The following is a 15,963-nucleotide window of genomic DNA, read 5'->3' as shown; positions in this document are numbered from 1 at the left end:
CAGTGCTTGAACTGGATGTGAAACTCAGTGAGACTGTTGGAAAATAGGAGATCATGGTGACCAAGTAGGACCGTTCAGTAGAGTAAAGGCCTTTAGACCTGGGCCTGAGATCCTAGGATTTGGTCCAGCAAACCTGACAAGGGAGATTTGCCTTCTGCGGGGCCACAAGGATTCTTTGTGTAACTGCTAGATTGTTATAGAAGTTTCTCCATTTGTGTTTACTTTATGAGCAGCTGACAAAATGGTGTTTGTAAAATTAAGCACAAAGCCCCCAGTGAGACAGAAAATCCAAAGTTGCCAGTCAGCTATAGGCAGAGAATATAAGAATAGTGTAAAACTATATATCTGATTTGCTTTACATTGAGCTTATTTTCTTGGAGCAGACGAGGAGGTAGCATTTGGTCCCCAAACCCCATTTACAGTTTCTAAATAATGAGATTAGTATGTTTCACCCAGAACTATCCCAACAGCCCATAAATACATTCTTAATTTTTTTTTTTTTTTTTTTTGAGACAGAGTCTCTCACGGTCATCCAGGCTGGAGTGCGATGGCACAATCTCGGCTCACTGCAACCTCCGCCTCTCAGATTCAAGCAGTTCTCCTGCCTCAGCCTCCCAAGTAGCTGGAATTACAGGCACCTGCCACCATGCCTGGCTAATTTTTTGTATTTTTAGTAGATACAGGGTTTCACAATGTTGGCCAGGGTGGTCTTGAACTCCTGACCTCGTGATCCACTGCCTTGGCCTCCCAAAGTGCTGGGATTACAGGTGTGAGCCACCACGCCTAGCCTATATTCTTAATCTTTTGGCCAAGAGTAAAGCTCATGTGAAACCCCTAGTTTTTTAATGGAAGAGACATCAGTAAGGAAGTGTTTTAGCCCATGACCCATTTTCACATCCTCCCCCAGACATAGCTTCTACACAACTCTCAGTAAAAGAGATGCCCAATGGGAGGGAGTCACTGTGGGGTAAGGGAAACCACATGGGCTTTAGAGTCTTAGCAGATTGGGTTCAACTCCCAGCTCTTCCATTCAGTAGTTGTAAGACTTGGACACGTTGCTTGATGTCTCTGAACTTTGATTTCTAGTCTGTAAAAATTAAATGAGATAATATAAGGAAAATGATTAAGAACCTGGCCTGGTAGAAAACTTAGTAAACATTAGTTTTCATTCTTCCCCCACTACCCTCATAAGTGTGGCTCATATTTTAACCTTTTCTTGACCTCTTAAGGGTGTCATTTTGAGAATTAGCAGTTAACACTGATTTGTAGTAAATCCTAATTTCATAGGAAATAAAGATGATTCAGTCTGTCCCCAGATCGCAATGCCTTTTGTATTCTCATATCTGTCTTTTCTTGTTCTTCCAGAACTAGTATCACATTTTGCTACTGCCTACCTGTAAAATGGTCACCATTTTTCTTTATTTTATTTTTTTTTTTCTGTGAGATGGAGTCTCTCTCTGTCACCAGGCTGGAGTCCAGTGGCATGATGTCAGCTCAATGCAACCACCGACTCCCAGGTTCAAGCAATTCTCTTGCCTCAGCCTCCCAAGTAGCTGGGATTACAGGCACGCACCACCATGCCCAGCTAATTTTTGTATTTTTAGTAGAGACAGGGTTTCACCATGTTGGCCAGGATGATCTCTGTCTCCTGACCTCGTGATCCGCCCACCTCGGCCTCCCAAAGTGCTGGGATTACAGGCGTGAGCCACTGTGTCCGGCCCATTTTTCTCTTTTATATTATTCCTTCTGTTTCTATAAACCAAGAAACCACATCTTGTTAGTTTTATAAAATTAGAGTCTTTAGGGTCTGAACAAAAGCCTGAGGATGAGCAAAGCATCAGTCTGCTCCCTTGGTTATGTATGTGTTAGGTACTCAAATGTTAGATGAGCAATGACATCAATTTTATTATCTCAGAAGTCTTTTTTATTTCCTGTTGACTCTCAACTGTATTTTTAAAAGTCCCAGTTACTGGATTAAAAAAACTTCTAGATAAATGAAAGATTGCTAAGTACAATATGCATACATAGTGTTTTATTTGAAATACTTCATGATGAAAAACAGTACAAGGTTGTTGGAGAAAAAGGAATATGAAAATTTGTGATGAATGAAGAACTCTGACATTACCTAGAAATGTATTACTCATGTTCTCTCTGTAGTGTGTAAAAGAAAAAGAAAGTTGTATTTTAGAGGATTTATTGAGTTAATTTTAGAATGTGGCCAGTTGAACACATAAATTACATTCTCTCTGTCAAGAGGCCTTACTAATATTCTAGTAAATAGATGAAAGTCATAAACCCTCAAAGAAAGAGCACAGGAAGGAAAGGAAAGCAAGTGTTTTTTCTTTGTTTTTTTTCCCCCCAATCTGGAAAGCACATGATTGAAAGACAGTTGCCTAAATTAGCAGAACGCCAGAAGAAAATTTGTGCCACAGAATCCCAGCAGGGCTCAAGAATTAGAGTTACTGGCTATCTCAGAAAATGAGGGCACAAGTGGGGCTGCAAAGAGGGTAATGGGTTGAAAGTCTAAATAAAAGGCAGTTTAGGTGCCCTGGATGCCTTAGAACCTACCTACTATATGTATAGCCAAGTGACTGTCATTGCCCAACCCTCAGAAAAGACACCAGTTTCAATTAAAGTTACATAGAACATGGGGACACCAGGCACAGCCATATAAAAACAAAGTGAGAAAACTCATTCTCAGAACAGTAAGACACTAAGCCCGCTTCTCCAGTGAACCTCTGAAAATGGGCACCATGTTATACACTCCAGGTTTGTGGAGGATATAAGATTTCATTCTATATCATGAAATTAACTGTCCCGGGAGAATAGACTTATAAATATTAAAAGCTGGGATCCCCGAGCAGAAAAAAGTGTGGTCTCAACCTAATCACCCAAATTGAAACCCCTCATGCAGAAGTTTGTATTCAGCTTCTGATTGATTAGATCCAGATTGTGATACACTGATACATTCATTCATCAGTCTTAAATATGAACAAAAAGCCCAAGATTAATACATATTTGAGGAAAGCCTCCAACCTGAAATACAGGAAAACCTCAAATGAAACAGAGACCATGGAAGAAACAAAAGAAAATCTTTTAAAAAGTCTAATTTCACAAAGATGAGAAGATATTGCATCCATGAAATAAAAACAAGACACTACCAAAACATATAGAAAGCCAAAAAGAACTCTTGAAATATTAAAATATAATTGATGAAACAAAAAAAATTAGTAGGACTGGAAAATAAGTTAAGGAAGTCTCCGAAGAAGTAGGAAAAAACATAAAACAATGAAAAACAAGAGAAAAAATATTTTCTAAATTAGAAACTCAGTCTAGGTTCAAAATCCATCAGAAGGCCAAGCGCATTGGCTCATGCCTGCAATCTCAGCATTTGGGGAGGCCAAGGTGGGCGGATCACCTGAAGTCGGGAGTTCAAGACTAGCCTGGCCAACATGGTGAAACCCCGTCTCTACTAAAAATACAAAAATTAGTCAGGTGTAGTGGCACACACCTGTAATCCCAGCTACTTGGGAGGCTGAGGCAGGAGAATCGCTTGAACCCGGGAGGCAGAGGTTGCAGAGAGGTGAGATCATGCCATTGCACTCCTTTCTGGATGACAGAGTAAGACTGTGTCTCCAAAACAAAACAAAACAAAAAATCCAACAGAGAAAGTGGGAGGAAATTAGCAAAGAAATAATGCAAGAAATTTTCCCAGAAATGAAACATAAAACTTTCAAGTTGAAAAGACCACTGAGTTTTCACACAATAAATAAAATCTACACCAAGGCACAGGAAATCAGCCATAAGAAGATTCTGTTTCTGGAGTTTCAAAGTTCTACAGGATGTGTACTGAAGTATTAGGAATTAGAGACTTCTAAACGGCCATGCTTGAAGTGGAAAACAATGGAGCAATCCTTCAGAACTTAAAGGATATGGGTTCCAACCAAGAATCCTATATCCAGCCAAACTGTAGATAAAATGTAAGGATAATAAAAGATATTTTTAAACGTGCAGAATCTCAAAATGTTTCTTCCTGTGCACTCTTTCTTAAGAAGATGATGGAATAGACCCTACACCAAAATGAGAGAATTGTATGTAAAGAAAAGGAAGACATGTGATCCAAGAAATAAGGGCATCTAACCTAGAGCTGTGCAGTAAGCCTAGAGAGCTACCAGTCTAGGTTAGAGAAGGAGGGTGGCAGATTTCAGGAAGAATGTCTCCTTTGGAGAAGGAAAAAGAATCAGCAATCCCTGATGTAGATGAACTTGAGAGGAAATTTCATTTTGACCAGAAAGATAGACAATTAATTGATGACACATAAATAGGAAATTCAACATATAGGGAAAAATGATTATCTCAGTAAAACCAAAAATTTTAGACAAACGGGTAAATATTAAGTAGATTAGCTGTGAATGTCTGCATAGTCATAATAGAAAAAACAATAACTATTACTCTGCAGTCGATAGTGCTGTTTACCAGATGTTCTGATTCTTTCTCTCTTTCCAAGTACATGATAGGATGACAGCTCCTGGCTCCCTTTGTGGTTGGGTGGACTTGTGTGACTAGTTCTGGCCAATAAGTTGCTTGTTTTTTCTAAGGATCCCCTTTTGGATCCAAGTGATCATTTATGCCTCTATCTTTGGTAGAACTGATACAGATAAATAGTGAAAATGAGGCAAAGACTGGTTGTCACCAAGTAAGTACATTTGTGGAATTTAATATTTTACCAAATATTTTCCCATTCATCTTCTTAGTTGAATTTCAGAGTTGTCCTGGGAGCTAGGGAGATACAGAAAGCAAGGAACTTGTCTCAGATCATATACTGCAGAGCCATGGTCCAAGCTCCAACGTTCAACAACCACGTTACTTGTAAACTATACACAAAGAGAGCTGAGTGTGACATTATGTATAGGGAAAGAACTGTTTTGCCATTTTGTAGTAGGAAATGCAAATTTCATCCTGATATAGGAATTCAGGTTAGATATTTTTTAATACACTGTGATAAGAAACAGTGCTGTCATTTTATCAGTTTTTCTGAGTTCATTTAAATTTTTAATATAATTTATTAAGTAAGTATTGAATACTCACTGTGTGCCTGTGCATATTCTAAGCATTTTATATGTATTAGCTCATTTAATAATCACAAAAATTATATGATACAGGTACTCTCGTTATCCTTGTTTTATAGATGAGAAATTGGAATTTTGAAATAGTAACCTTATCCAGGGACATCAGGTACTGAGGGTAAAGCTCAGAATTGAATTTGCAGTCTGATTTCAGAGCCAACACTCTTGAACATTTTAGATTGTCAAAATTACTTATGATTCCAGAAATGTTCTAAACTATCTCTGCCCATTTTTGGTGGTTTTATTGAAACATATTTACTGTACTTTTTTTCATCTAGGTTTATGTTCCAGATGAAAATAATACTATTTTGGGAAGAAATACAAATAAACAAGTTTTTGAAGGCTTGACAACGGGACTTCTCAAAGTCAGTGCTGTGGTTTTGGGCTGCCTGATTGCCAGTCGACCAGATGGAAACTGCCAGCCAGCTACCCCCAAAATACCAACACAGGAAATGAAAAACAAACCCTCACAAGGTGATGCTTTTAACAATCGAGTTCAGGACCTTATCAGGTAAAATTGCTAGAGTTCTTAAAACTTTGTTCTTTGTTAAAAAACTATATTAAAATAATTTAAATCTCAAGGCCCATGTTATGGCAGTGGTTCTCACAATGTCATTCACACATTCCTGGTAGAGAATACCAAAAATACCTTGTAAACATTTCTCAGATTTATCACCTTCACTCCATTGCTGCTATTAATACTTTACTTCAGATATTTAGGCTCTTTTGCAGCAGCAGACAGCATGTCTGTCTGTCTCACCCCCGCCTTTTAAAAATAAGTTCTTTTTCCTAATTATAAAAGGAATACATGCTCAATGATAAACACAATTTGGAAAACACAGAAGAGCACAATGGATTTTTTAAAGCAGTTTTGTAGAGAGAAAGAAAATTCTTTTAATGAAAAGCAGTATAAGTAGAGCTCAGGTATCATTCTTGGTTGTTGTTTTGTTTTTGTTTTTGTTTTCTATCACCCAGTCTGGAGTGCAGTGGCGCAACCTTGGCTCACGGCAACTTCCGCCTCCTGGGTTCAAGCAATTCTCCTGCCTCAGCCTCCTGAGTAGCTGGGATTACAGGCACATGCCACCATGCCTGGCTAATTTTTGTATTCTTAGTAGGGATAAGGTTTCACCATGTTTGCAGGCTAGTCTCAAACTCCTGACCTCAAATGACCCGCCCGCCTCAGTCTCCCAAAGTGCTGGGATTACAGGTGTGAGTCACCACACCTGGCTTTTCTTGATATTTGGATATGTGATGTTAGAATGTGTTGCGTTAGAGCTTTTACAACTTTCTTGATGTCAACTCTCTCCAACTGAAGGAATTTCTGAGAACTCCCCTGTCTCAGTTCATCTCTGGTTATAAATTCGGTTCAGACTTAAAACAACAATAATAGCTACCATTTACAGAGTACCCATTATAGTACAATACCTTATACCTAGTAGGGTTAACCTTATAGGGTTATACCTACAGTGTAGTATAGTAACCCTAGAAGGTTCCTGTAAGTGTAAGGTAATTATAGTAGAGGCTTTGCAGCGCCGTAACTGTAGGATTTCTAACTCAAACTTTGTAGGTGAGGAAATTGCTCAGAGATGTTCAGTGCTTAGCCCAAGGTTATGTAATAAATAAGATTAAAAGTAGGTAGGAGAACTGAGACTGGAACTCATGGCTAGCTGGACTCCCAACACCTGTATGCTTTCCACTACACAGATGTGGCAATTTCTGACACCTGTTCAAGGTCAACCCTGTTTCCTTCTAAGGTCACCTTCTCTCCAGGGAAATTTACTCCTACTTTGGCATCTGAACTCATTTACCCTCGTTAATTTTTTATTTCCCAACAGAGTTTCATCTGGTGTTAATCAATTACCTGTTCTGCCTATCAGCACCTCTTCTGTGTTCTGCACTGATCTCTGGTTCCCCAAATCCATGCAATTTGTTGCTCTCTGAAGCTTATGGTTGCTTAACAGAAGAACAAGAATGACTCCTCTGTATTTGCTTCTTTCACAGTTCATAAATTTCTTCTGCTTTCTTGTAGTGCTTTCTTGGGAACAGTTGTTTCATTCAGTAGCTTCCTTACCCTTGATTACTTTGTTCACTTACCCCTTCTATCTGCCTGTCCTCTTTCCTCAAGTATATTTATTGCTGGAGAGCACCAGGCCTTTTGGGCCGCAACCATTTATCTTACAGCACTTGACTTTTAGCCTCCCTGGCCTTTCTCTCAGTTGCTTGATCCCATTCAATTCCCCATGTCCTTTTGGTTATTGTAGAGCTTTGCCCTCTCTGCTGACGAATGTCATTCTGTCCCTGCATTCTCCCTTGGGCTACCCTGTGATGCAGCAACCCTGCATTCTTGTCATCCAGACAACTTAGCCACGTGCTTCAGCTGTGATGAAGCAGAAGACCCATTCAAATGCTTCATTACAATTCCAGTGGGCTTTCCAGGGGGAAATACATACTTTTTCACATATATTATTATAAATACCAAATCCTTCTTTTTATACCTTCCTTTAGGAGGTATTTTTCCCCTAATACCTTCCTCCTTTAGGAAGGAGCAATGGTAATCTGCCAAACCAAATAACTCATGTGACTTAAAAAGGATGATTGACAACCATACTGCTTCAAAAAATACCATGCCAGTCTTTCTCTGATTTGAACCACTGTTGTTGAATATTGTTTTCTTACAGATAATGCATTGTTAGTTGGCTTGGTGAAGCCTGTGTGTAAAACCGCAAACCATATTTCACATCTGCCTAGTGTAGCAAACAAAGCAATTTTTTTTTGTTAATCATTTTCATATTTGCCTTCTCACCTTCCCAGATATGAACTGACAGGAAGTCTCACTCCACTCCCTGTTACAATCTGGACATTTTTGTCAGTTGTGAAGTTGAGTAGAAAGGGCTCCAGTACAGTCGTTGGAGCTGTTCTCTGGCTGTATCCCTGAAGTAGAGCAGGAGCAGATTCTGAAATCTATCCCTTCCTTCCCCTTATCTGGCATAGAAGAGGTAGGAAGATATCTAAGAGACATGAGATCATTACAGTATTTATTCTTATTATTTTATTTTTTTAAGTCAAGTTTCTGCATCTAAGCCATTCTTGGAAATATTTTTCAATTCGAAGTATGGTCACCCATACTAATTTTGTGCCAGACACTGTAGAAGGCCGTGTCAAAAATTTAAAAAGACTTTTACAGCATATCCAACTAATTTTATTTTACTATTAAATATCTGAATTTCTTTCACTTTTATTTTTTTAATTGGCACATTGTAACTGTATTAGTCCGTTTTCACACTACCGTTAAAGACATACCCAAGACTGAGAAGAAAAGAGGGTTCCACATGGCTGGGGAGGCCTCACAATCATGGCAGAACACAAGGAGGAGTAAGACATGTCTTACATGGATGGTGGCAGGCAAAGAGAGAGCTTGTACGAGGAACCCCTCTTTGTAAAACTATCAGATCTTTTGAGACTTATTCACTATCACGAGAACAGCATGGGAAAGACCTGCCCCCACGATTCAGTTACCTCCCACCGGGTCCCTCCCAAAGCTCATGGGAATTCAAGATGAGGTTTGGGTGGGGAGGCAGCCAAACCATATCATTCCACCCCAGCCCCTCCCAAATCTCATATCCTCACATTTCAAAACCAATCATGCCTTCCCAACAGTCCCCCAAAGTCTTAACTCATTTCAGCATTAACTCAGAAGTCCATAGTACAATGTCTCATCTGAGACAAGGCAAGTCCCTTCTGCCTATGAGCCTATAAAATCCATAGCAAATTAGTTACTTCTTAGATACAGTTGGAGTACAGGCATTGGGCAAATATACCCATTCCAAATAGGGGAAATTGGCCAAAACAAAGGGGCTACAGGCCCCATGCAAGTCCAAAATCCAACAGGGCCGTCAGATCTTAAAGCTCCAAAATGATCTCTTTTGACTCCATGTCTCACATCCAAGTCACGCTGTTGCAAGAGGTGGGTTCCCGTCATGTTGGGCGGCTCTGCCTGTGTGGCTTTGCAGGGTATAGCCCCTCTCTTGACTGCTTTCACGGGCTGGCATTGAGTGTCTGCAGTTTTTCTAGGCACGTGGTGCAAGCTGTCAGTGGATCTACCATTCTAGGGTCTGGAGGACGGTGGCCCTTTTCTTACAGCTCCACTATGTGGTGCCACAGTAGGGACTCTGTGTGGGGGCTCTGATCCCACATTTCCCTTCCACACCGTGCTAGCAGAGGTTCTCCATGACGGCCCCTCCCCTGCCGCAAACTGGGCACCCAAGGATTTTCATACATCCTGTGAAATCTAGGCAGAGGTTCCCAAACTTCAATTCTTGACTTCAGTGCACCTGCAGGCTCAACACCACATGGAAGCTGCCAAGGCTTGGGGCTTCCACGCTCTGAAGCAACAGCCCAAGCTGTATCTTGGCCCCTTTAGCCATGGCCAGAGTGGGTGGAAGTTAGGGTACCAAGTCCCTAGGCCGCACAGAGCAGGGGGGCCCTGGGCCTGCCCCACTAAACCATCTTTTCCTCCTAGGCCTCCAGGCCTGTGATGGGAGGGGCTGCCATGAAGACTTCTGACATGCCCTGGAGACATTTTCCCCATTGTCTTGGGGATTAACATTCAGTTCCTTGTTACTTATGCAAATTTCTGCAGTTGGCTTGAATATCTCCTCAGAAAATGGGATTTTCTTTTCTATCACATAGTCAGGCTGCAAATTTTCCAAACTTTCATGCTCTGTTTCCCTTTTAAAATTGAATGCTTTTAACAGCACGCAAGTCACCTCTTGAATGCTTTGCTGCTTAGAAATGTCTTCTGCCAGATACCCTAAATCATCTCCCTCAAGTTCAAAGTTCCACAAATCTCTAAGGTGGGGGAAAAATGCCACCAGTCTTTGCAAGAGTCACCTTTGCTCCAGTTCCCAACAGTTTCCTCATCGCCATCTGAGACCAGCTCAGCCTGGATTTCATTGTCCTTATCATTATCAGCATTTTTGGTCAAAGCCATTCAACAAGTCTCTTAAGTTCCAAACTTTCCCACGTTTTCCTGTCTTCTTCTGAGCCCTCCAGACTGTTCCAACCTCTGCCTGCTACCCATTTCCAAAGTCACTTCCAACATTTTCAGGTATCTTTTTAGCAGAGCCTCACTCTATTGGTACCAATTTACTGTATTAGTCCGTTTTTACCCTGCTGATAAAGACATAACCAAGACTGGAAAGAAAAAGAGGTTTAATGGATTTACATTTCCACATGGCTGGGGAGGCCTCACAATCATGGTGGAAGGCAAGGAGGAGTAAGTCACAACTCACGTGGATGGTAGCAGGCAAAGAGAGTTTCTGCAAGTGAACTCATTTTTATAAAAAAACATCAGATGTCATGAGACTTATTCACTATCATGAGAACAGCACGGGAAAGACCTGTCCCCATGATTCAAGTGCTCCCACCAGGTCCCTCCCACAATACGTGGGAATTCAAGATGAGATTTGGGTGGGGACACTGCCAGACCATATCAGTAACTGTACAAACTTACTGAGTACATTTTGATGTTTTTATATATATATATATATATATAAAAAATATAATATAATCAGGGTATCTATTGTGTTCATAACCTCATACATTTGTCATTTGTTTGTGGTAAGAACGTTCAGAGGCCTTTCTTCTAGGGATTTTGTAACATATAACACTTTACTGTTAACCATAGTTACTCTACTATGCAATAGAACACCAAGATTTATTCCTCCTATCTAATTGTAGCCTTGTACCCATTGACCAACCTCTCTTCCTCCTCCCTTCTTCCCCCACCCCCTCCTCAGCCTCTGGTAACCACTGGCGTACTCTTTGCTTCTGTGATACCAACCTGAACTTCTCTTTTTAGATTACACACTTGAGTGAGATCATGCAATATTTGTCCTTTTGTGCCTGGCTTATTTCTTTTTTTTTTTTTCATTTATTTTTTATTATTATTATACTTTAAGTTCTAGGGTACATGTGCATAACGTGCAAGTTTGTTACATATGTATACTTGTGCCATGTTGCTGTGCTGCACCCATCAACTCGTCAGCACCCATCAACTCGTCATTTACATCAGGTATAACTCCCAATGCAATCCGTCCCCCCTCCCCCCTCCCCATGATAGGCCCCGGTGTGTGATGTTCCCCTTCCCGAGTCCAAGTGATCTCATTGTTCAGTTCCCACCTACGAGTGAGAACATGCGGTGTTTGGTTTTCTGTTCTTGTGATAGTTTGCTAAGAATGATGGTTTCCAGCTGCATCCATGTCCCTACAAAGGACACAAACTCATCCTTTTTTATGGCTGCATAGTATTCCATGGTGTATATGTGCCACATTTTCTTAATCCATTCTGTCACTGATGGACATTTGGGTTGATTCCAAGTCTTTGCTATTGTGAATAGTGCCGCAATAAACATACGTGTTGCATGTGTCTTTATAGCAGCATGATTTATAATCCTTTGGGTATATACCCAGTAATGGGATGGCTGGGTCATATGGTACATCTAGTTCTAGATCCTTGAGGAATCGCCATACTGTTTTCCATAATGGCTGAACTAGTTTACAATCCCACCAACAGTGTAAAAGAGTTCCTGTTTCTCCACATCCTCTCCAGCACCTGTTGTTTCCTGACTTTTTAATGATCGCCATTCTAACTGGTATGAGATGGTATCTCTTTGTGGTTTTGATTTGCATTTCTCTGATGGCCAGTGCTCTCTGATGAGCATTTTTTCATGTGTCTGTTGGCTGTATGAATGTCTTCTTTTGAGAAATGTCTGTTCATATCCTTTGCCCACTTTTTGATGGGGTTGTTTGTTTTTTTCTTGTAAATTTGTTTGAGTTCTTTGTAGGTTCTGGATATTAGCCCTTTGTCAGATGAGCAGATTGCAAAAATTTTCTCCCATTCTGTAGGTTGCCTGTTCACTCTGATGGTAGTTTCTTTTGCTGTGCAGAAGCTCGTTAGTTTAATGAGATCCCATTTGTCAATTTTGGCTTTTGCTGCCGTTGCTTTTGGTGTTTTAGACATGAAGTCTTTGCCCATGCCTATGTCCTGAATGGTACTACCTAGGTTTTCCTCTAGGGTTTTTATGGTATTAGGTCTAACATTTAAGTCTGTAATCCATCTTGAATTAATTTTCGTATAAGGAGTAAGGAAAGGATCCAGTTTCAGCTTTCTCCTTATGGCTAGCCAATTTTCCCAGCACCATTTATTAAATAGGGAATTTCTTGTTTTTCTGAGGTTTGTCAAAGATCAGATGGCTGTAGATGTGTGGTATTATTTCTGAGGACTCTGTTCTGTTCCATTGGTCTATATCTCTGTTTTGGTACCAGTACCATGCTGTTTTGGTTACTGTACCTTGTAGTATAGTTTGAAGTCAGGTAGCGTAATGCCTCCAACTTTGTTCTTTTGACTTAGGATTGTCTTGGAGATGCAGGCTCTTTTTTGGTTCCATATGAACTTTAAAGCAGTTTTTTCCAATTCTGTGAAGAAACTCATTGGTAGCTTGATGGGGATGGCATTGAATCTATAAATTACCTTGGGCAGTATGGCCATTTTCACGATATTGATTCTTCCTATCCATGAGCATGGTATGTTCTTCCATTTGTTTGTGTCCTCTTTGATTTCACTGAGCAGTGGTTTGTAGTTCTCCTTGAAGAGGTCCTTTACATCCCTTGTAAGTTGGATTCCTAGGTATTTTATTCTCTTTGAAGCAATTGTGAATGGAAGTTCATTCCTGATTTGGCTCTCTGTTTGTCTGTTACTGGTGTATAAGAATGCTTGTGATTTTTGCACATTAATATGATTTTTGCACATTAATTTTGTATCCTGAGACTTTGCTGAAGTTGCTTATCAGCTTAAGGAGATTTTGGGCTGAGACAATGGGGTTTTCTAAATATACAATCATGTCATCTGCAAACAGGGACAGTTTGACTTCTTCTTTTCCTAACTGAATACCCTTGATTTCTTTCTCTTGCCTGATTTCCCTAGCCAGAACTTCCAACACTATGTTGAATAGGAGTGGTGAGAGAGGGCATCCCTGTCTTGTGCCAGTTTTCAAAGGGAATTTTTCCAGTTTTTGCCCATTCAGTATGATTTTGGCTGTGGGTTTGTCATAAATAGCTCTTATTATTTTGAGGTACGTTCCATCAATACCGAATTTGTTGAGCGTTTTTAGCATGAAGGGCTGTTGAATTTTGTCAAAAGCCTTTTCTGCATCTATTGAGATAATCATGTGGTTTTTGTCTTGGTTCTGTTTATATGCTGGATTATGTTTATTGATTTGCGAATGTTGAACCAGCGTTGCATCCCAGGGATGAAGCCCACTTGATCATGGTGGATAAGCTTTTTGATGTGCTGCTGGATCCGGTTTGCCAGTATTTTATTGAGGATTTTTGCATCAATGTTCATCAGGGATATTGGTCTAAAGTTCTCTTTTTTTGTTGTGTCTCTGCCAGGCTTTGGTATCAGGATGATGTTGGCCTCATAAAATGAGTTAGGGAGGATTCCCTCTTTTTCTATTGATTGGAATAGTTTCAGAAGGAATGGTACCAACTCCTCCTTGTACCTCTGGTAGAATTCAGCTGTGAATCCATCTGGTCCTGGACTTTTTTTGGTTGGTAGGCTATTAATTATTGCCTCAATTTCAGAGCCTGCTGTTGGTCTATTCAGGGATTCAACTTCTTCCTGGTTTAGTCTTGGAAGAGTGTAAGTGTCCAGGAAATTATCCATTTCTTCTAGGTTTTCTAGTTTATTTGCGTAGAGGTGTTTATAGTATTCTCTGATGGTAGTTTGTATTTCTGTGGGGTCGGTGGTGATATCCCCTTTATCGTTTTTTATTGTGTCTATTTGATTCTTCTCTCTTTTCTTCTTTATTAGTCTTGCTAGCGGTCTGTCAATTTTGTTGATCTTTTCAAAAAACCAACTCCTGGATTCATTGATTTTTTAGAGGGTTTTTTGTGTCTCTATCTCCTTCAGTTCTGCTCTGACCTTAGTGATTTCTTGCCTTCTGCTAGCTTTTGAATGTGTTTGCTCTTGCTTCTCTAGTTCTTTTAATTGTGATGTTAGAGTGTCAATTTTAGATCTTTCCAGCTTTCTCTTGTGGGCATTTAGTGCTATAGATTTCCCTCTACACACTGCTTTAAATGTGTCCCAGAGATTCTGGTATGTTGTATCTTTGTTCTCATTGGTTTCCAAGAACATCTTTATTTCTGCCTTCATTTCGTTATGTACCCAGTAGTCATTCAGGAGCAGGTTGTTCAGTTTCCATGTAGTTGAGCGGTTTTGATTGAGTTTCTTAGTCCTGAGTTCTAGTTTGATTGCACTGTGGTCTGAGAGACAGTTTGTTATAATTTCTGTTCTTTTACATTTGCTGAGGAGTGCTTTACTTCCAATTATGTGGTCAATTTTGGAATAAGTGCGATGTGGTGCTGAGAAGAATGTATATTCTGTTGATTTGGGGTGGAGAGTTCTATAGATGTCTATTAGGTCTGCTTGCTGCAGAGATGAGTTCAATTTCTGGACAAGATTTCTGTCTCGTTGATCTGTCTAATGTTGACAGTGGAGTGTTGAAGTCTCCCATTACTATTGTATGGGAGTCTAAGTCTCTTTGTAAGTCTCTAAGGACTTGCCTTATGAATCTGGGTGCTCCTGTATTGGGTGCATATATATTTAGGATAGTTAGCTCTTCCTGTTGAATTGATCCTTTTACCATTATGTAATGGCCTTCTTTGTCTCTTTTGATCTTTGATGGTTTAAAGTCTGTTTTATCAGAGACTAGTATTGCAACCCCTGCTTTTTTTTGTTCTCCATTTGCTTGGTAAATCTTCCTCCATCCCTTTATTTTGAGCCTATGTATGTCTCTGCATGTGAGATGGGTCTCCTGAATACAGCAGACTGATGGGTCTTGACTCTTTATCCAGTTTGCCAGTCTTTGTCTTTTAATTGGAGCATTTAGTCCATTTACATTTAAGGTTAATATTGTTATGTGTGAACTTGATCCTGCCATTATGATATTAACTGGTTATTTTGCTCGTTAGTTGATGCAGTTTCTTCCTAGCCTAAATGGTCTTTACATTTTGGCATGTTTTTGCAATGGCTGGTACCAGTTGTTTCTTTCCATGTTTAGTACTTCCTTCAGGGTCTCTTGTAAGGCAGGCCTAGTGGTAACAAAATCTCTAAGCATTTGCTTATCTGTAAAGGATTTTATTTCTCCTTCACTTATGAAACTTAGTTTGGCTGGATATGAAATTCTGGGTTTAAAATTCTTTTCTTTAAGAATGTTGAATATTGGCCCCCACTCTCTTCTGGCTTGTAGAGTTTCTGCCGAGAGATCTGCTGTTAGTCTGATGGGCTTCCCTTTGTGGGTAACCCGACCTTTCTCTCTGGCTGCCCTTAAGATTTTTTCCTTCATTTCAACTTTGGTGAATCTGGCAGTTATGTGTCTTGGAGTTGCTCTTCTCCAGGAGTATCTTTGTGGCGTTCTCTGTATTTCCTGGATTTGAATGTTGGCCTGCCCTACTAGGTTGGGGAAGTTCTCCTGGATGATATCCTGAAGAGTGTTTTCCAACTTGGTTCCATTTTCCCCCTCACTTTCAGGCACCCCAATCAGACGTAGATTTGGTCTTTTTACATAATCCCATACTTCTTGCAGGCTTTGTTCATTTCTTTTTCTTCTTTTTTCTTTTGGTTTCTCTTCTCGCTTCATTTCGTTCATTTGATCCTCAATCGCTGATACTCTTTCTTCCAGTTGATCCAGTCGGTTACTGAAGCTTGTGCATTTGTCACGTATTTCTCGTGTCATGGTTTTCATCTCTTTCATTTCATTTATGACCTTCTCTGCATT

The 15,963-nt window shown here is 40.0% G+C and overlaps 1 protein-coding gene across 28 annotated transcripts in view; it reads left to right on the top strand.

The window, feature by feature from the left end:
- SCAPER (S-phase cyclin A associated protein in the ER) overlaps positions 1 to 15,963 on the top strand; it is a 568,707-nt gene that overhangs the window by 472,076 nt on the left and 80,668 nt on the right. For all 28 annotated transcript variants that reach the window (XM_077939992.1, XM_077939989.1, XM_077939985.1 and 25 more), the window contains one exon: positions 5,405 to 5,637. In XM_077939992.1, coding sequence (XP_077796118.1) covers positions 5,405 to 5,637 — 233 coding nt within the window. The remainder of the gene's footprint in view (positions 1 to 5,404; positions 5,638 to 15,963) is intronic.

The sequence above is a fragment of the Macaca mulatta genome, chromosome 7 (genome assembly GCF_049350105.2).
Source record: "Macaca mulatta isolate MMU2019108-1 chromosome 7, T2T-MMU8v2.0, whole genome shotgun sequence".
NCBI lineage: Eukaryota > Metazoa > Chordata > Mammalia > Primates > Cercopithecidae > Macaca > Macaca mulatta.
Note: the sequence above shows the minus strand (reverse complement) of the source record. Positions and strands in the feature narration are given on the sequence as shown.